Source organism: Gavialis gangeticus, unplaced genomic scaffold (assembly GCF_001723915.1).
Source record: "Gavialis gangeticus isolate Ggan-Ray unplaced genomic scaffold, GavGan_comp1, whole genome shotgun sequence".
In the NCBI taxonomy this organism is placed as follows: domain Eukaryota; kingdom Metazoa; phylum Chordata; order Crocodylia; family Gavialidae; genus Gavialis; species Gavialis gangeticus.
The window spans coordinates 36,792,549-36,813,692 of record NW_017729008.1 but is presented as its reverse complement, the minus strand read 5'-3'; the positions used below and the strand labels follow the sequence as shown (position 1 = coordinate 36,813,692).

General features: G+C 44.6%; 1 protein-coding gene across 1 annotated transcript in view; it reads right to left on the bottom strand.

The window, feature by feature from the left end:
- Positions 1-9,565: 9,565 nt before the first annotated feature.
- Positions 9,566-21,144, bottom strand: part of SFMBT2 (Scm-like with four mbt domains 2) — a 187,039-nt gene continuing 175,460 nt past the window's right edge. Inside the window, exons 17-21 of the mRNA XM_019509604.1 lie at positions 18,022-18,197; positions 15,921-16,093; positions 14,107-14,355; positions 13,809-13,937; positions 9,566-11,914 (exon numbers count right to left, since the gene is read on the bottom strand). Coding sequence (XP_019365149.1) covers positions 11,774-11,914; positions 13,809-13,937; positions 14,107-14,355; positions 15,921-16,093; positions 18,022-18,197 — 868 coding nt within the window. The 3' untranslated portion in view covers positions 9,566-11,773. The remainder of the gene's footprint in view (positions 11,915-13,808; positions 13,938-14,106; positions 14,356-15,920; positions 16,094-18,021; positions 18,198-21,144) is intronic.

Below are 21,144 nucleotides of genomic sequence, written 5' to 3'. Positions count from 1 at the left end.
TCTTCAAAGCAATCTATACAAATCCCATTAACAGAAATAACAGAATTTTTGCAAGTAACTCCCCATGTGCCACTTTGAACATTAAGCCCTTTATTTAATTCAATACCATATTTAAAAAAAACGATCTACGAAAATGCAGAGCGTTGATATTCTGGTCTGTGTTTTACAATGGACTAAAAAGACACACAGGCCTACCGACTGGAAATGGAAATACAGCGCTGTCCTTCATGAAAGGAATTAGACAAAAAAAGGCCAACCCTCAAACTGGCCGCCCAATAACAGCCTCATTCCCAGGAGAGAAACAAACACAAAACCACTTTTTTATTAAGGTGGATCAAGTTTAAGAGATATCAGTGCATAAAGCTACATATTGGCCTGACCTGCTGGGAGACAGGTCTTAGTTTCAACCTTGCTTCCTACCATCAAGAAGTCCTCTCTTTTTCTTCTCCTCTCTTCAGGAGTTGATTGCCTGAGCCAACTCCCTTTACAAGATACAAGGAAAGATGCCCATTCAATTTTAACAGAGGTGGTATAGACTTTGATAGTAACCGAGATTCGCTGACATGGTACATTTTAAAAGATTATTTATTGCTATTGTAATACTGGGTTTAAATGAGTATTTATCAGTATTGTAACACTGGGTTTAAATGAGTATTTACTGGTATTGTAACAGTGGGTTTTAAATGATTATTTATTGGTATTGTGGTACTGCTTCCAAGCCCCAGGCATGAACGAGGACTCCATGACGCTAGAGGTGGTACAAACCCAGATCAAAAAAATATGGCCCCTGCTCGCAGAAAACTGGAAGTCCATCAAACCTTCACTTTACTTCTATCTTTGCGGGTGCTATTCCATGCCTGCAGATGCCCTTGCAAAGTCCCTATGCTCCCTACTCCTGCAAATGTTGCCATTTAGATGTCTAGGTGTCTAATGACACCCACAAATCATCTGGGGTATTGAGACATCTCCTGCTAGAATTTCTGCCTTGCACTAATTGTGCATGAATAACTGCAACCATAAAAACTAGAGACTACTTTTCAAAATCATGGCCTGTGATAGCAGGACTCAGGATAGTGAGGTTGTTCTCCCAGGGCCATCACAGATGACAACTGCAGTCCATGAATTGTAGGTTATTTTCAAAGAGCTCTATTAGGCTATTGGCTAATATTAACTCAAGTCTCTTTGCATCACAACTGTTAAACATCCTAAAGAGCAGCTCATTCTTGAGAATTTCTTAATCTCGCTGCAACTGAAGCCTTAAAATCAGTGTCAAACTTTGCATTATTTTATAAACACGAAGAGACAAGCTTCAGGGAGTCGCACAGATTTATATTCACCCCTGGATTCTGATGATATTGTAAAGCATTCAAGCTTTCACTCTTTAGGTTTTATGCTACCATCAAGATCTCTCCGCATTATTTCCTTATATAAATCCTTGCTGTTCTATACATCATCCTTCAGTGATGACAATAATGGCATTGCAAGCCATATGTCAAAGCATGTCATCATCCGTTGGCCCGATACTTTAGTTTTACGACCACTTAGGCAGGTTGGTTATATGCCTATGCTAAGCATTGTACTTCAGAACATCAGATGGGCTGAAATGCCAAAATCCTTGGTGGATTTTTGCTCTGATCAATCACCCAAACAGATCTGCTATTCTATGTGTTTGTTTTCTTTTGCTAAAATATGTCCAATCTTTATGAACCAATGAAATAAGTACTGTGCTCATGGAGAAGGGAAATCACTTGTATACAATTCTGCTTGCCTTCCTCTTCTGTATCCATGATGCAATGCAAGTGGACTATGCTGAGTTGAGGAGGAAAGGATTAGGGACTTTCTCTGAGTGTCACTGGCCATTTCTCAGGCGTTTCAATGAATTTATCCTCACAACTCCAGTGTTAGGCAGGTATGTATTGCTACCAGTTTAGGACAGTTGAAGCAAAGAGAGAGGAATCAATATAACCAAGGTCATAGAGTGAGTCAGTGGCAAAATTAGAGACTCAGTGCCTTAACTAAAAGGCGCTCACTTTGCCATCTGACATAAGACCTGATTCAAAACCTACCTAAGTCAAGCGAGTTGTTTCTGCTGCCCAAAGAGTATCAGTCACTTGCCGTGTAGCACTGCATCGCTCATCTTTGTGGGCACTTTAATTTTCCCATCTTGTTGAACTCCTTTATAGGCCCTTATTGAGGGTATATACATTTATGGGCCAGGTTCTTTTTTTTTCTTCCTCCAGGTATGTGCCAATCAGGGAAAAGAATGAAGCATTGTGCATAAACTGCTATACACTTGTATGCTTCGTTAACCAACCTAAATGATATACTTAGATTAACAGCAAGTATTTATACACATAGGTAAGCAAAAGCCCAAAAGAATGCCTGCTTTGGGCTTTGGCTACAAATTCCAGCCTATCCCTCCTGCTCCGTAAAAAACACAAATACCTCAACATCTGCAACTGAAGAACTGTTACTGGCATCTTTGGTTTGTTCTTTAAAGGTTGATGCCTTTAAAGAAGGCCCTAGCTGTAAAAGATGGCACCCACATCCAGGATTGTTGTCTTGCACTTGCACTTAAGGAGGACAGTGCCCTTTCTGCTCATCTTGCTGCGGTAAGCCATGCCATTTTCATGTTGGAGCACATCCAAAATGGACAACTCGCCTAATGACAAACAATTCAGGGTCTTTCCCTGCATCCAGTCGTTTTGAGCAGGTTAATCAGGTTCCCTCTACAGGAGGTTTCTAAATGAGTCCATGAATAGCAAACTAGCAATGGATCTTTAAAAAGGTGCGTTCGTGGGTTTGGCATTCCTAGGTTCTCGTGTTGACTATGGCTCTTACAGGTGTTGGTCTACGTTTTGGCAAAGGCTTCCAGGTCTCGCTCAAGACGTAGACTTTTTGGGTTAAACATCTGTAAATGCCTACTGACTATGGGTCACATCCAAAGTGACCGCAAAGGCATCTGAGCTGGTGGAATTTAGACCTAGCCATTGTTTGACACAGAGCCCATCTGCAGCTCTGAACAAACAAGGCCATCAGAGGAGGAGGAAGAAATGTCCCCTTTCCATCCAGTAGGCAAGGGGTTAGGGACCAATGCAGAAGTCAGAGACATGACTGGGCTGTAGAGCCAGACTGGGTCCTTACCCAACTCACCCCCTGCTTCCAGAGACGGTGTGCTAACCACTAGGCAACTGGGATGGGCTCAGTGGGACCCTAGCCATACCTTCTGCTTCAATCTGGGTCACTAGGCAGCCCAGAGCGTAAGATTTACAGGGCCAAGGGGAGAAGAGGCAAGAAGAAATGTGGCCGTATAACCTACTGGTTTTGAGCCAGTTCCCCCCTACCCCTCTGCTCGTCCATAATTTGTTTTTAATCAGTGCCTGTCATATGAGTCCTGGCAGCGGGGACCAGAAGCCAAGGTCGCCTATGCACCTGAGTGCCCTCCTCACTGAACTACACATCATGCCCCGTCACGGTCTCTCTAGCCACTTTGAGTTTGACATTAGACGGTTATTATTTAAGCAAAAACAGACTCCAACTAGCATTTATACCACTATCTTGGGGAGTAAGAACCTCAGGCTAAAGGTCCCTCAAATGTGGGGCATCTCCTTCCTGGGCAAGTGCTGCAACTTCTCGGCTGTGAGCAAAAAGTCGCCACCAGCACAGCCGTTCAAGAGTGACCATGGGCTGCTGTGCTTTGTATTGAAGTCATGGCTATGAATCGATTAGGGCTTGGTCCAGGCAGGCATCTCCCCTCTGCACAGCTTGGACAAGACAGAGACACCTGCCTTACAGGACTGTAATTTTATACTGTGCATTAAGGGCAGGGACCTTATCTCTTAGAAGAGCAAAGCTCCCTTTGGGGGCATGATATAAAGGCTGGGCCCAATCCTCACCTGGCATCATTCAGAATGGGGCTAAACTACCATTCACACCAGCATGAAATTCAAGCCACTCTCATCTTGTGCTCCTTCCTCCAGGAAAAAAAAACCAGAGTGCATCAAGGTACAATCTCGCACATGCAAACAAAACACCAGCCAGGCAGGAAAGCCATAATTTATTATTCCTTTATTAACAATGTGGCTTACAATTCTTCAAGTAAAAAGGGGATTTCATTTTTGAATAAAAATTAAAATATAACTCTGAATATAGATTTTCATTTATTTACATGAAAACATATATACAGAATATAATCTTACAGCAAACTAATAACATGCCCTTTGCCCTGCGAGTTTTAAAAAGTAAAAACACCAACATTTTGTTTTGTTTTTTCCTGTAGCACAAAGGGGTGTGTGTGTGTGTGTGTGTGTGTGTATACACAAACACACACACACACACAAGATCTGAACTGCTTCTTTGATACAAACTGGAATGCAAAGTGGTCCAAAGACTTCCAACATACGCCACTATGAATGGTTTATGAGGCTGGCTGTCATCCTACTTCTCAGTATTATAGCTGTTATAAAGGAGGTGGGGTATAAATGAGAATTTTTTTTCTCACCCCTCTCCCATTTTGCTAAAGGAAAAGTTGATTCTATCAAGGATCGTCCTGAGAGTTGCCTCCATCCAATTGTCTTACCAGAGATCCAGTCCAATGCTTGGGAGGATTAGTAATCCTGCTCACAGTCTCACTAGGGACAGTTCTCAACCATCCGCACAATCATTTTTCTAGCAGTAGATCTATGCAGAAGTGGGAAAATATTCCAAGATCTAGTTCACGTTTTGAGCTGACCCAACAAAAATATTCCTAACATTAAAGACATGCACATCCTCCCACTGGTTTCCTTGGGAGTACTCAGTTGCTTTAAGTGCATTCTTACGGGCCTCATTCAATGTCTAAGTTAACGGGACTCTTGCTATTGACTTAAACAGCAATTGGATTGACTCCTCGGGGCCCAATTTCAGTGGGGGTTGGGCACCTACTCAGGTTTCAAAACCTATGTGTATGCATTTTGCTGATCTAGAAACCCTTGCTCTGAGCCAGATCATGCTATCCCATCGGAGGCCTGAAAACCCTCTCCTGGCATTCCCTAGGCAGCATCCCTTTAGGCCAAGAGGGTGCGAAGGGGAGGGTTGGCCTGGCCCCTCCAAGCCAGGGGATCCACAGGAATTGGGACCTCGCTTCCATGGATGGAAGAACACAATCATCCGCAGCCCCTACTCCCATCCATCTGGAGGACCTCCAGATGTGCTGCCATTGGAGCAAGTCTCTGCTGCCGTGGAGAAAACTTGGACCTGCCTGCATCTGGAAACCATGGACAGGGGGCCTAACCCTGAGCAGAGGTCTGCTTCATCCTTTCATCTGGCACCTGTCAGAGCTCTCGGGATTTGACAGCAATTAAAACACCTCATCAACCCAGTGCCAGCTCTACCTCAACCCTTTTTCTTCCTCTTCCCTGAAGTCTTCCTCCAGCCTTCCATATATAGCCTTGAGGGTCATGGAGGGATAAGTGGAAACATGAATCTGTGGCTCTGTCTGTAACAGATAACCACTCAGCAGAAGCGCCACTAGCTTTCCGCTTGGACACCAATGCAGAAGTAACTGGGCGGAGGTGGGGACAGCTGCACTACTAGCTTCCCCCCAGATACTCTGCTAACTTCCCCACCATACGCATGTAGAGCAGCCTCGGGGGGTGGTACGACGGAGGCAGATTTGACCTATGTGCAGAAGCAGAACAGGTTGCTATGGATTGGGATGCTGTTCAAGCAAAGCTCCCGCTGACTTCAGTGGCAGCTTGGGCTCAGGGAGGACCCAATGTGACCTACTGATTTCTGGATTTAGCTGTGAAATATCAAAAGTGTGGTTGCATATTCCTTACGTGCCTTGTCCCCCCCACTGACTTTACTGGGACATGGTACAGCATCACCACAGGAGGCCTATATGCATATATGGAGCACCTGTCCAGGAGGAAGTAACAAGTCAACGTATGGCTCCGTTAAAGGAGTGGGCTGGAAAGTAGCACAACAAGGGGTATATAAAAGCATGAGAGGAGCATGCTGAACCATGGGCTACAGTTTTAGGAATTTCGTCTCTGTGGAGTGAGATGTTACTGACATTTTAAATGCAAGATGGGAATTAATTGTGTAAAGGATAAACCACGGGAGGCTTTCTTATGCAGCGGTACAATGGTAACATTTTGCTTCTCCTGCAGTGTGTGCTCTGCTGAATGGCACTAAATCCCTACAAAACCCAAAAACACTTCTCCTGCATGAAAGGTGAAATTTAAGGACTGCAAGACTGCAAAGGCCAATGCTGAGAATCCAGTCTTTAATCCTTGCGTTAATTAATATCTTCTCAATGACAGAAGAAATTCACCTGTTTCCAAAGCCCATTCTTTCCACTGATTTCATCTGGCTTTGAACCAAGTCCTTTGTGAATAACAAAGGCTCCTTTTCTAGTAGGGCAGCTACTTTGCTGAATGGCATGGAAAAAAAAGGGTGAATATGAATTTTAAAAAATCCATTGCTATATATTAAAAAAAAAAATCATATAAAATCCTAGTGCTTAAGGCATTTTGCTGATCACGGAAAGCATATTTCTTGGCTTGGGGGATTAGATGTATGAGACCAGCTTTGCACTAAGCAGCAAAGCATCTCAGCCCTAAAATGGAGATCTTGAGACTACTTTAACCCACACATAATAAAGCTGGCTTTTATGGTGCTCAGTACTAGTGTGCGTTTCCTTTTCCTCCAGCACTTGAGTTTTATCTGCAAAGAAAAACACACTCCACAGTTTTTTCCGAGCTCGCTGCCTTGAGAAACAAAGAACATTTGAAATGTCCTGATATTTCTGAACTCCAGGAAATTATAATGGTAAGTGACCTGACTTTATTTTTTTTTTTTTAACCGAAGTGCTATACACCTGGAGCTCCTGCTGAAGTCAATGAAAAGGCTCAGAAAACAACAAGCCTTGCTTTTTTCAGTGAGTAAATACTGACTGACGGGGCCAGCTGGCTTTGAAAGAGCTTGTGTCAGGTTTGCTGACTTTCGGATCCAAAGTCGTTTCAGAATAAATGCAAATTGCAACGAGACAGATGTCATGCGAGTTCAGTGCCTCTCTGCCCCAGCTGTACTTGCTTCGGCGTTTGTTAATCCTAAATATCTTTGCACATCAGTGTCTTGACAGTACGCTGCAGACAGTATCACGGCATGTCCGACACCATCTCAACGAGAGCCCGGTCCTGGAATGATCCTCACTAGAGGGACTGAATGCCACCCATTTCCATTGATTTCAGAGAGCATTCAGCACCCTTGGGAGGTAGCTTGCAGCTTGCTGGGGGAGTCCTTCAGGCACCAGTACCTGTCCAATAAAGCTCAAATTCAGCTTCTGGAAGCCATATGTCAGAGGAACCAGACATCAGTGCTTGAAAGCCATGATGCCCATCAGAGGTGACGGTGGCCAGAGTTTTTGCTTAGGGCTAACGAGCTGAATGGTGAAGAGTAGGTGCCCAGGTGATGGATGGTGGGGAGCATGTGGGAAATGCCTGGAATATGGAGAGATCAAGAAGAAGAAATCTCATGCTGGAGCAGGAAAGTGTATAGGAGAGGAGGACGACAGGTTCTCACCCGGTCAATAGTGGAGGGAAACAGGAGCTGAATTTACCCCGAGGGGATGGAAACTTCTCCTCCCGGTTCTAATAGTTGATCTAAGTTGGCAGAAGGAGGTAGGTGCTTAGCGGCACAGGACCACGGACATGCCTGGTGCAGAGCATTTTAAATAGCTTAGTAAAACTCCACAAAATAGAGCTCCAGGCCTACATCTCAGAAGCGGGATTCCTCCAAGGAGACACCAAAATGGGGCAGAGCTGCTGTTAGTCTACCTGAATGGGCCAAGCACAGTGCTGACTTGAATGCACTGATTCAGCAGCAGGACGAGCAAGCACCCTGGGGTGCCCATCCCAGCTCTGGGTCAGCCTCAAGGACTGCGGCAGAGAGATGACCATCCTGTTCCTTGGCCAGAAGGAAAAGCCTTGCTGGTAGGCAACAACGGTTCTAGCTTTGGCCACAATAATTTCATACCCTGAACCTTTTCATCCTGGAGAGAAAGAAAATGCACCGTCATTTATCTTGCCCCTACTCTCAGGACCAAATCCAAAAGTGATGTAACAAGATGCAGCTGCCTGAATATGATGGGAGTCTGTTCCTTATTATCCCAGCTCTGAATTTGACTCCATACACATCAGATAAAAATGCTTCTTTCCCCCCCCCCGATTATTTATTTATTTTTTTTACGTAGCAAAGTATATCAGCATTTCACCCTAATAAGTTGTGTGTTTCAAATGTCTCCTTAGAAATGCATTATTCTAAAATCTTGTTAATTTTCTGGATCTGGGATTATGCGCCGGAAGGAGCGTTCAGTTTGTTCTGATCTCGGCTTGAATCTTTAAGTGACAATGTGAGCACATTGTTCAATTTAACTGCCTGCCATACAGTTTTCTTTTACATAAAAAAAATTGGGTAGGAGATTCAGCGCTACTTCTCTGGAAGGCAATTAGAACAGCAGACTGCATCTCTTTGATCCCTTCCCACTCGCTATTTTAGGTGTCACTATAATAAAGCATTTGCCACTGAGGCCAATTCAAGGTAATTTTAGAATAAAGACTTGAGGTCACAGCTCTCCAAAAGGAACAGAGAAAAATAAATGAAGGGATATTTAAAAAGAAAGAAAGAAAAAAAAAAAAACAGAGGGAGGGGGGAGCAAAAGCCTGGAGAGCTTTATAATCTGCATAAGCTAGTCAAAGCAGTTTTTTTTTTTTTGCTAGCTGTGGTTTTAAACATGATTAACCTTTCTGATTCTTGTTAATAGAAGGAAAAAACAATCAGTAAGAGCTCCGCTTGTTATTTCCATGAGGTTGCATATCACTGCCCAAAGCTGTATGCCCCCTTTGCTACGTCAAAACTGAGCATGGAGATGGCCCCGAATATAAAGCAGACAGCCACGTGCACTCCGGTTCAGTCTTCCACAAGTATTTCAGTGGCACCAAAATGAGTACCCATGTTGAGAAAGGAACAGGACCCTCAAATGCATTCAACTGCTTTGATGACCTCTGGGCCAGATTATCCGGCGAGCATCGGAGGAGCAGAAGGCAGACGGATCTGCCCTGCAGAGACCTGAACCCGTGTCAGGGCACAGCCACCTCGGAGCCAGGCAGACATGCTCAGCACCTTTTCCATTTCCCTTACCAGGCCCCAGTGTCTGGGCCGATTCAAGCGTTTCTTTAAGATCATACAGTGTCTCGGAGATGTGTCTATATATGAGCAACCCATGAGCTGCTTTAATTTAGGACAGTGACTGGGTGGAAGTTGCCAGGGAGAGTAACAGGCTCCCTGATGTCCGCTGGACTAGAGAAGACAAGCTGAGCTCTTCTGGGGGAAATTTTAAAAGGGAAGGCGGGCATTTAAACTCACTGGCATCTTGAAGGGTTCGCCAAACATCATCAGCACAACTGCAGTGATTTAGCATGCTGTTACACACCCCATAGGATTCCCAATACAAAACCCACTGCCCGCTGTCTCAAAGGACAACTTAACCCTTAATCATTTGTTTTCTGGTGAAACAAAAACCTCAGCACAGGAGCAGCCGCTTTATTCCCTTCCTTTAAATAAAGATCATTTAAATCTTGCTACTAAGATCTTGTGAACAAAGGAAGTATAAGAGTTTTACTGAAGCCAACAGACGTATTGTGGGACCTGGTCTAACCTGCAGCAACTCATATTGAATCTGTATTCAAATGTCAGAAGAAGGCAATTCGTTGGGAGTAGACTCAACCAGGCAACCTGTTGTTATAGCGGCACATTATAAAGATGCCTTGCAAAGCTTTACGGTCCCCTGAATCGATCCTTGCATAAAGTATTCTCTGAAGTGAATTCTGGTCCACCAGAGTCTGTAAAGGGTATTTCAGAAGCATTATACAGCACCAATAATCCACACAATTAACAGAGTCGTCAAGAAGAAAATGGATATGGCAGAACCAACCAGCTCTAATCTGCGAATGCCCAGTTGTTTAGCTGAGCACATCTAGTCTGCAGGATTATCAGATCCAAGTCAGTGGGCAACGAAAGAGTGAACACAAGCAAAACGGCTTATTAAAAAGCAGGAGTAAGAAAAAGGCATTGAAACCAACAGATTCTGTTGAAGTAACATTCAAGCTCGGCGCTAACTGGGCAAAAGCAAAGACATCAGGGTAAAAAAACCACGTCTCACATTAGAAGGGGTCCCTGTCGACTCTGACCTGGCATCCTGACAAGGCTACGCTAGATTTCTGTAACAAATCCAAAATCCCGAGTTCACCGAAGCTGCAGATCACAGGTCTATTTATAGTTTCAGGGGAAACCATGCAAAAACAAAAAAAGAAAGTCCGTGATTTCCTCTGAAGCTAGGAAAAAAAACTTAGCCACAACCACCGAGTTTGCCTTTTCGGGGATCTCCACTTGCAACTCATCTTCAAAATAAAGCTCAGCTTCTGTTCTTGCTCGGGGTAGAGTTATTAGGAGGGTATAACACCATTGACTTCAATGGGCTTTGTTTTGATTCCTATCACGAGCCATGCTGAGCCAAAGTCCATGCATTTCACACAGCTCTTTAACACGGCCACATGGATGCTCTGGGCCAGGTTACCTGGTGCCTTTCAGATGCTTCGCATGTCTCCATTGACACAAAACAGTGCAAATCCAGCTTAACCAGGGACAGTGGCACAGGATATCTGGTGAATCTGGCTCTTTGTATGCTCAGGAACAAAAGGGTGTGCTAGGCTAAATCCTCAGCTGGTATAAAACAATGCAGATCCTTCGTGGAACATTTTCTGATCTTTTTTACACCAAAGTCAACCCAGGAGATTCAGTTGCCCTCAATGGATTTAACCAGGTTCAGCCTAGATCAGAACTTACTCCAAAGTCTCATCCTTCCACCTGAATTCCCTGTTGTGTAGGCGTCCACCATTAGACCTTTAATGTTACTGGGAGATAACTGAATGGGCTTTAGTATAAAATATTTCATGCATGTTCCATTACAAGAATGAAGAACTGTACAGGTCCAATCACAGAAATAATCAGAATATTGTACATAACTCTACCGGGTTTGGGAAGCGTTACCGGGCACTACCTTTTGCTGTACCCCTTGAAGTTCATTGAATTGTTTTCTGATACTCCGCGGAGAGCACAGCTGGGATTCCCCTTTATCAATTGCTTGCTAAGACATTACACGGAGTATCACTGCTCTAATGCTTTCTTTGCAGGCCTGAATAAAGCACATTGATCATTACGATCAAATCTGCAGTAAACCGTGGATCACTAAAAATGATCACTCACATTTCAATATGAAAGAAGTGTGTCAGTTCATGACAGGGATCATTTATGTCCAGAAATTGGCCTAGACACACCATAATCAGCTGGGAATGTTTGAACGTTATCCCCTATGGAATGTGTTTGCCGGTTGTAGGAAAACTTGTTTTATTTGCTCTTTCACTAAAAAAAAAAAAAAAAGACGACAAACCTTCTGCTCTCTTACAGCCTTGCTACACTACAATCTTGCATGTGCGGACAGGCTCCCAAGAAGAAATGCCAGAGATATATCAATGTGCTTCACAAATCTGGAAATACTCATTCAAATTGTTTGGGGGGTTTTTTGTTGTTGGTTTTTTTGTTTTTACAGAGAGCTTCTCAGTGTTTCGGCTTCCACAGGCTTACGAGCGCGGGGTGGGGAAAAACCCAAATGAGCTGTAACGTTTGAAAACCAGTAAGAAAAGCCCAAAAGGCAATGCAAGGAGCGGCAGAGTCAGTTGGCATATTGTGCATAGAAAGCAACTTTTACTCGCTCAATCTGGTGGCACAACTTGATGGCTGGGCCGAGTTTCAGCTCCATGCATTCTTGCACCGTCGGCAGGGTCAGCAGCAGAAGCGCCTGGCCGTCAATGTCCTGGGAGGAAACAAATAACACATGGTTGCTCTTGGTTGAGAAAGGCTGAGCAGGAAAAGGCAGGGACAAGAGGTTTGGCTTTGGTGCATCTAAGACTGGGTGACAACCATTCTGAGTAGCGCCGGAGTATTGTAAGGGGTGACAGCCAGGCACTTGTATTTGTTTCAGTAGCACCTAGCTAGGGGCCCCCAAAAAGCTTGACTGAGCTAGACACATAGGCCCCTGCTCCAGACAGCTCACACTCTACATAGACAGAGGCAGAAGAGAGGGGAGCACAACTACCACTATTTTACAGAGGGAGAATTGAGGCATAAAGAGGCATTAGATCAGGTATGGGAAGGGGCTAAACCTAGAAATTCAGTCCTGCTCTCGGCTGTCACCACTGGGCCATCCTCCTCTTTATCTACACTGCTTTGGCTCATAATCTGGAAGAAGTAATACACCAGTTCAAATCATGCCCCATTCAGTCCTGAGTCTCTCCAGCAGCTAAGAGCAGGGCTATTTGTGCGCTCGCCGCCTGTCCACAGCACAAATAGCTGTGAGGACAGCATGAAAATTCATTCCAGCAATAATAACAACTTATGCTTCTTGGTTTGGATGGGAGCCACCTGTGGGATGTTTCTACAGCTCTTTACAGAGTTCTCTCGAACACCCTGAATGCAAACTATGTGGGTGCCTGACTCTTAGGAGCAGGGACCCCAACATCCCACGGGTGAGACTTTTGGGCTGTTTCCACCATATTCCTTCCTTGGTGCCACTAGTTAATTAGGAGACCGATTCTTTAAAGAGACAGACTGAAACATAAATAAGAGAGATATGACCATAATGAGGAAAAACAGGTGAATCAAAGTGTGTCAATGAGAATCATAAATGTCATAATCAAGTCCTCAAGAACTCCCTAAACACAGTCAATACACATGCTAAGTGCTCCTCTGATTAGGAGATCCTACTTGAGGGTGCTCTCTTTGAAACGACCTGTAGCCTGAGAGCACCAGGAGCTGCATGGCAGGTAATAAGCAAGGCCAAAGCATTGATGGCTTTGGCTAATTAAAGATCCCACAACATTTTTGGTAAGAGTCAGAGTCTTTGCTTTCATGTCCTGGCAACGTTCTCGGCTGGCTAATGACTGATGTCCTTGTGATGCCCCTTCATTCTGAACTGGATAGTGGTAAATGTTATTAGTGGAGAAATGACTGATTACATGTAATTATAAGTGCCCATGCTGCTTTGAGATGAAAGGCACTATTTGTTTGATCTCCAGAAATGCTGAGCTCCTGCATGCTGCTTTGTCTTAATTAGAAACACTTGGCACCTTTTGAAATGGGGACACTTTCCATGGCTCCAAAAGAATTAGGGGCCAGATTCTCCAAGGCACGTAAACATCTGACTCCCACTGCTTACAGTGGAAGCAGGTGCCTAAATACCTTTTCAGGAAATTCACCTTTGTTTCAACTGCCCACTCCTAATCTGCAGTAAGTGAAGTTAACCCGCGGTAGTTTACCCATTCATTGAGCTGTCTTTTACAGTGGCATAAGTATTTTGTCTGTGCATGCCCTCAGTGACAGAGCTCAGATGGGAACCTAGATCTTTTGTTTCCTGGTCCAGAGATATAATATAATCTCATTAGGGTGAAACAATATCCCCTTGTGCAGAGGTACCAGTACATGACCCTGTACCAACTAAGTGCCACGTAAGCCTCCTGTTGAGGACTTGCATAGGATGTAAATGGTGGTGTCTGGGCCTCACACCGATGCCCTGCTGAAGGATGAATTTTACCCTTAATGAACGGGAAAGATTCAAGTCTTCCTCTATTTCACAGACTCCTGTGATGTGAATAAGCATGTGAATACCCAGCCGCCACTAAAAAAAAAAATAGCAAGGTGAAGCAGTCTACCTGTTCCTGAAATATCTTGGCTAGGGGAGCGCAGTCTGTCAGTTTGATAAACCTCACCACGTCAGTCACTGTCCACTCCAAAGGGTTGCTGTCCAGAATGAGTTTCTCTTCCTCCTCTTGCTTTATTTCCTGCAAGACCCAAAGCATTTGTAAAGAAAAGGGCACTACACTCAAAACTACTCATCTGTGAAGCACATAGTGCTCTCTTCAGATGGCTAGCACTCAACATCTAAGGTCATGTCAATGGAAAAAAATATTGCTGTTAAATGGGAATGAAGTAGTTTGCTAGAAGACTCACTTCCTTGGCTTGAGTGCACTTCTCCTGTTCGCTGTATAAGAGAGACGGTGTTTTCCGGCTCCTTCTCGCTCTCTCAATGGGAGGAGGCCTGTCCGACTCGGTGCTGCTCCGTAATGTCATGGCTCTCCTTGGTCTGGCTGACGGGACCTCGGCTGAGGAGGTGTCTGTCTGGTCATCACGTAGTTCAGAGCTGGTTTCTTCACTCCCTGTCTCATCTTCCATAGCATCTGGCTCCTCCTCTTCACTTTCCTATGGTGACACAGGTACAGAAACACCATTGTGACACAGGATTTAACACAACTGCACATTTCCTTCTGCACATTAAAAGCCATCAGATCAACTTCTATTCACCCATCAAGTTCAATATTGAGTCACACTGGTAGCTTCAATTGAGTTACACCGCACTTATCACAGTGGCATGTTGCTTGAGCCCCATATTTAGATTCTGTTACAACACTGTGCAGCAAAACAATTTTTTCCACTTTCGTATCAATTAAAACCATCTCTTGTTTTGAGACGAATGTTGCTTTGCAGCGAGCGTACCTCGAGCCCCGCAGCACCGCACCAGGGCAGGAGACCTGGAAAGCGAAACCGATTAGAAAAAATGAAACCGATGAGTCTTGCATTTTTGGTGTTTTGGTTTGTTTTTACCTTCTCTCGGCTTCAGCAGAGTTTCAACATGTGCTGATGATCTTTGGCATTCCTAACATAATTAGCATTACAAGCAGCTGTCTGAGCTCTTCTATAACCCAGCACATAGGCTTTCACCCAGGTATTCCTGCATCTGGGCTGAACAATTGAGTTAAAACAGATGGCCGTGGGGTGGGCGAGAATTCACTTGGTAGTTCTGTGTGTCAGGTAGGGTGTGAAAAGCTTTGAGACACCCTACTTGACACAGTTACGCCCCCAAACTCTTACGTGTAGATGAGACCTTGTATATGCACTAAGTTTTACTCGTACACATGGTCCCCCTGAGTTCAAAGAGGCTACATGTGTCTCAAGCTAAGCACGTTCATAAAATCTTATCCTTGTGCTGTGTCATGTGGCCTTGAGACAAAGCATGACTTACAACTGACTTAGTTAAACCTGTTCAAAGTTTTGGGTGATGCTCTCATTTCGGCTTCTAAGAGGTTTACTTGGGCTGGCTTAAGTCAGTTAGAAACAGGTTTAAATTAACTCAAGCCCAAATGAAATCAAAATGAGTGGCCACATCAGAGCAGTTAAACTAACCCAGTGAAAGTTGGTGCACAGACAACATTTATGTCTCTGAAAGAATGAGACTTTGGATGGCACAATGTGTAGCACGGGAACTTTGTCTCAAAGCTCCTAGAGTATCTTTAGATATTAAACTAAATGACAATTAATTAGGAGAGCACTAAAATTCATGCTGCCTCAAGAGCAGCCTATAAATGCCCACTCTCCATTTACAGTTTCTTGCTATGTGTATTGCCATAGCACCTAGCAGCCTTAGTCGTGGACTGGGACACCCCACCGTGCAAGGGGCTGTGCAAAAAAAAAGCCCATCTCTGCCCAAAACAGCGGCCTCAGACAGACAAGGAAGCACAAGGGATCAGTAAGGCTGTATCAGTCCACAGGGCAGGCAGTGATCTCAACACAAGAGATGCCTAACCACTGTCGCATTTTTTGCTGGCAACACAGTAAGGGAGAGTCTTAAGAGGGAGGTTTATGGAAGAAGCAAGACAGAAGAAAGCATCAAGGTGCTCATTTAAAAAATGTATTTGTTTTTTTAAAGTCAATGCCATACACTACAGGATGCTTTAAGACATAGTGAAAGAGCCAACTCCAGCATGTACCTCTGCAGACCCTGCAGTGTTAAAATCAGCAGTCGATGACCTCCTCTTCTTCTGCACAAAAATGGATTTCCGTCTTTTCCTGCGCCTTGCTGGCTTGATGTGTCCGCTCTTCAAGTTGTTGTTTTCCCCAATTGGTGGCTTAATGATTTTTTTCCTCTTCCCATAATAATAGGCTAGAGGGGGAATAAAAACCTAACACATTAAAAATATAATTGCCAAGAAACTGAAGCCCTGGCTTACTCTATGCTATTGATCCTACATGTTAGGCTCCTGCTGAACAGCGGTTTTCATAAAGACCTTTAAAATAACCCGATCCACAGTGACCGTCCCCATGCAGAACGAAAGAATGGATGTCATCCCGGACTAGTGACCAAAGGGGTAGAGCTATTATGATGTACATGCATTTCTTCTATTCACTACAGGTTAAATCCTGCACTCCTGACTCAGCACTTCAGACTGGCTTAGGTAAGCAAAACCTCCATTCAAGTGCCTGCGAATTTTGCCTGCCTGAGAACTAAATGCAGATTGCAGGATTTGACCCAACATACAAGGAATTAATAGCAGGGCAATTCCAGGACCGAACTTTTAATGAGGTGAAGCTACAACAGGAAATAGAGGCAGTCGTCTCTGCTGAAGATCATATTAAGGCCCAAGTAGCTGTTCAGTCAGTGCTTTGAACTATGACTGCAATGGACCCCAGCAGGCTTTATACCCACCCCACACAAGCAATACAGGTAATGCTTACCTGACATAGTAAAGGCAAGTTACCTGATTTACATGCTCTGGTTCCTGCCTCCAAGGCACAGCTGCGTTTTCCATTTTTCATTGGAGGAAATGACCTCCTTAAGCCACTTGTGTCAAACTCACCTGGGCACCCAGACAGGATCTGGACCCAGCAGCAGCAAGATGAGTAGCAGCGCAGGGGTTAACACAGATATTGCTCGTCCCTGTTCGCTGCTGCCCCATATCCTTGGCTAGGCACCGTAGCTGAAAATTTGGTGGCATGCCCTACCCCCTGTAACCCCATTGCCAGATTCCTGGCCCCTCTTGGAGCCTCCTCTGTGGGCTGGGTGAAATGTTTCTCCTGACCATATCTCTGACAACCCTACCCTAAGCCACAAAACCAGCTCCCTTTGCTTTGCTCTCTTTCTGGCTTCGCATCACTCATCCCTCTTGATGGCTCAATGAAACCCCATTCCACCATCAGGCCCCAATTCAGCAGTCTCTCACTATTCACCAGCAAGGACTTCAGTGGGAATGAAGCGTGCACTTAACGTTGAGCAAGTGCTTCCCTTAATATCAACTCTGTCTACTGAAGCTACACTTACAGAGGCATAAGTCCAGAGCCACAGACACACTGCAGATTGATAGTGGTGCAACACATCGGAAGCTGGCTCACTGACAGTGATGCGCTCCAGGTACTATTGTCTTTTACATTTAGGCAAACTGCAGATTACCCCAAATTATGTGCATGTTAGTGGAACTAATTCCCTGATACTACAGAGACCACAAGATTACAACACATACAGTGCTGTAATAAACCTAGGCCATCTTCCAAATGTAACAGGGGACCACAGTTGGGGAAGAAAAGATGCTACAACGGGTATCCTCTGGCAGGCAGAAAACCAGAGTGGTTGGAAATAAGCAAACACAACGATCACTGGAGCAGGCCTTTGCATCTCAGATCATGAAGGACTGCACTCAGTGATCTGATCTCCCATGATGGGTCTGGCTAAGTGCAGCATAACTACCTAACTCCGGTCCAGCACACGAGGGTGAAGATCCCCAATGCACTGAGCCCTAACCACCACACTCCACACAAAAGCATCCTGGGCGTCCATGTTCTTGTTTGCAACAATTTCCACCGGGATTAGAAAGGGGGCCTCAGGCCCAACAGCTTGTCTAAGTCCCAACTAGATAGTGGTTCAATAAAAGATATTGCCCTTTCCCAAAAATCTCACATGTCCTGGACCATCCTGGCTACAACATCACTCCAGTACTAGTGAGTGATGCTAAGCATGTTTTTTTGCCTGGCCCACGATCATCCCTGCAATGCTCCAGCTCCTAGTTGTGACAGAGCAGCACATAAGCTATTACTCACTGTATTTGGTTTTGGTGTGAATAGAACAGTTCTCAGGGCAGATTTCAGCTACAAGCACAGGGCTGAACAGGTTGGGACAACACTCCAGCTTGGCACAGACCCTTCGACAGAAATCTGCCACTTGATCAGACGTCCTCACGATCTTGACCGTTGCCCGGTAGGTTTTCCCTCGGTACCTAGAAGAGAACACGGCAAAAATCATAGAAAATATTGGTTAAAAGTGACCTCGGGAGGTCATCTAGTCCAACTAGATCACCACCAACTAGATCATCCGACCCAAGGCTTTGTCTAGGCAGGCCTTAAAAACCTCCAAGGATGGAGAGTCCACAACTGCAGTTCCAGTGCTTCACTACCTCCTAGTGAGATGGCATGTAATGATGCAGGCAGGACATTTGGCTGCTGTGGTGCCATAATGCTCACCCATTACGGAGATGCACCACTCACTGGCAATATGGGAGTGGTCCCGATGTACCAGAAGGGCAGACATCGGTCTGATGATCTTACTTGGGATAGACTGGATGGGGGAAAGACCAGGTGCACTGGAGAGGTGGCAGTAACTGAGGTTTAGAGCACCAGGTATTGGGAGGAAAGGGCACATAGGGACTGGATCCACTGGAAGGGTCGCCTCCCTGTTCCCTGCTTGTTGCACAAGGCTGAACATCCTGGAATACTTTAGCATGAATAAAACCATTGGACTAGACGAAACGTGGTGCTCTGTTATACAGGATGTCAGACTAGATAGGCCAACGGCCCCTTTTAGCCTTAAATCCAAACCCCACCAAATTGAGAGGCATCTTTTAGTTGCTTTCACTGGGGTTCGGATCAGGCACTGAATTCTTAGGGAGATATTGAGGAATGAGGTCTGTGAGGCAAGAGGTTGACCCTAAATTCACTGCCAATAAAACATTTGCTACAAGAGTTTATATGAAGAGCACTAAACAGCTGAAAGAAGACTGTTTCAGTACTTCCACTGGTCACTGGAGATGTGAACTCTGCAAGGCAATTAACCACATAATTTATTAAACAGAGGCAACAGGCCATCGTAAGCACTAATCAGACTTGGGACAGGGAGAGGAGGAGGGGGTAGAACAGGAAAAATGGCAGGAGGAGCTACAATGGCTGACCTGCCACCAGGACGCTCTTCTCTTACTTCTCCATTTTAATAGCCAGAGTCCCTTCCTGGAAACACGGAAGTGGTGGGGAAGTGATCGGGGCTTCAAAGAGGGCACAACTTACGGTGATCTTTATGCTTTGGGGACTCAAAGGTAATTTAGGCAAAAAACTAAATGCCATCTGGACTTGTTTTTCCAGGTCACCTGCAAAGGGGGCACCCATTCAAGTGCCAACAGCAAAGCCACAACACTTCCCAGGATAGCCACCGGGCTTCCCAGGTGCTTTTAAATGACTGGGTTGTTCATGAGCCCAGAAAGACTATGACAGGTGTATACAATGGGGAGTGTCCATTAGACACTCCCCAGTGTCCATTAGATACAAATGGAGGGAGTCAGGGTTTAAAATTGGATTTTATGAACGCTAACACCAAAAGAAATGATGCTAGGAACATTTTTAAAAACGCTCTCTTTTTAAAAAAAAAAAGGATATTTCTTTAAAAAAAAAAATTTTCTGACTTTGCTTACTTCTAAAAAACGTAAATCCTGCCCCCTTTACTCTCCATAGATACAGAGTTCAAGGCTTTCGGGATCATGAGGTTACTTAATCCGACCTCCAGCACATCACAGGCAAATTTCAACTGGGCGCTTGTACAGTAAGCCCAATTGCAGTGCTTAGCTAAAGTACCTCTTCCAGAAAGGCAGCCTGTGTTGATTTAAAGGCATGAGCAGATGAAGAATCTACCACTTGGCTTGGTAGTTTATTCCAGTTAAATTATCCCCCTTCATGTTTATACCTCATTTCAAATTGAAATAGTCTAGATTTTGCTTCCAGCCACTGGCTCCTGTTATGATTCTCTCCACTAAGGTGAAAAGCCCTTGCTTGGATGGTACCGAGCCACTGCAATCAAGTCAGCCCTGGATCCTTTTTGCCCTGTGGAGCTGTGATCCCAAAGAGGACCACGTTACAGTGCCTGCAAAAGCATACAGCCAAGACTAACAAGAAGTGCCGCCTCCTTTCATGACCCACTTTGAAGGTGACACACAAAGTAAAGAAATAGTACGAAAGGTGAAATATAGATGGATTTTTACAGTCATGTCTGTCTCAATAAACCAAAGTGTTACTACTGGCCACAAGAAGAGAATCTTTTTAAACACATTTTTGTCTTGGCAGTGTCTGTTTAAGCTGTAAAACAAGATTTACTAACATTTTCCACTCTCGACACACTTTAAACCTCCTAACACTAATGACATTAACCATAATCTGAACACACCTCTGACAGCCCCATGAAAGAAAGCTACTGTGGATAAAATCAGAAGACCATTTTCCACCAGTGTCATCGAAAATATCACCATTATTGATATTACATTTCAGAAGACTCATTTTGCAACTGCTTTTAAGTAATAAGCATCATGCACAAATACCCTGGCTGCACTATAGGATTATAAAGGTCACTGGCTCACAAATTTTATGGTTTTGCTTTACAACTACAACTAAATCTTTAAAGATCTCAAAGTCATGAACCATATTGGAGGATTTTCAAGGAAAAACAAAATGAAAACTCAAGATCCTCTAAAGATGAAAAACCTTATGCGAAGGAGGTATTTCAAACAGGAGCAATCAATAGGATTCATCAAACTCAATGGATTCCTCCCAAGGAGTTAGTCAATAATTGCATTAGCTATTGGAAAGACAAGACTTTCTGTGGGTGATATCATTGGACCAACCACAAGCCTGGGACAGACCTTGACCAGCTTTTAATTCATAGTTTCATAGTTTCTAGGGTCGGAAGGGACCTGAGCAGATCATCTAGTCTGACACCCTGCCATGGCAGGAAGAGCACTGGGGTCAAACGACCCCAGTAAGGTGGTCATCCAACCTCCTCTTAAAAACCCCCAGGGTGGGAGCCTGCACCACCTCACTTGGAAGCTGGTTCCAGACCCTAGCCGCCCTGACCGTGAAGTAGCACCTCCTGATGTCCAACTTAAACCTTCCCTCCGCCAGCTTGTGACC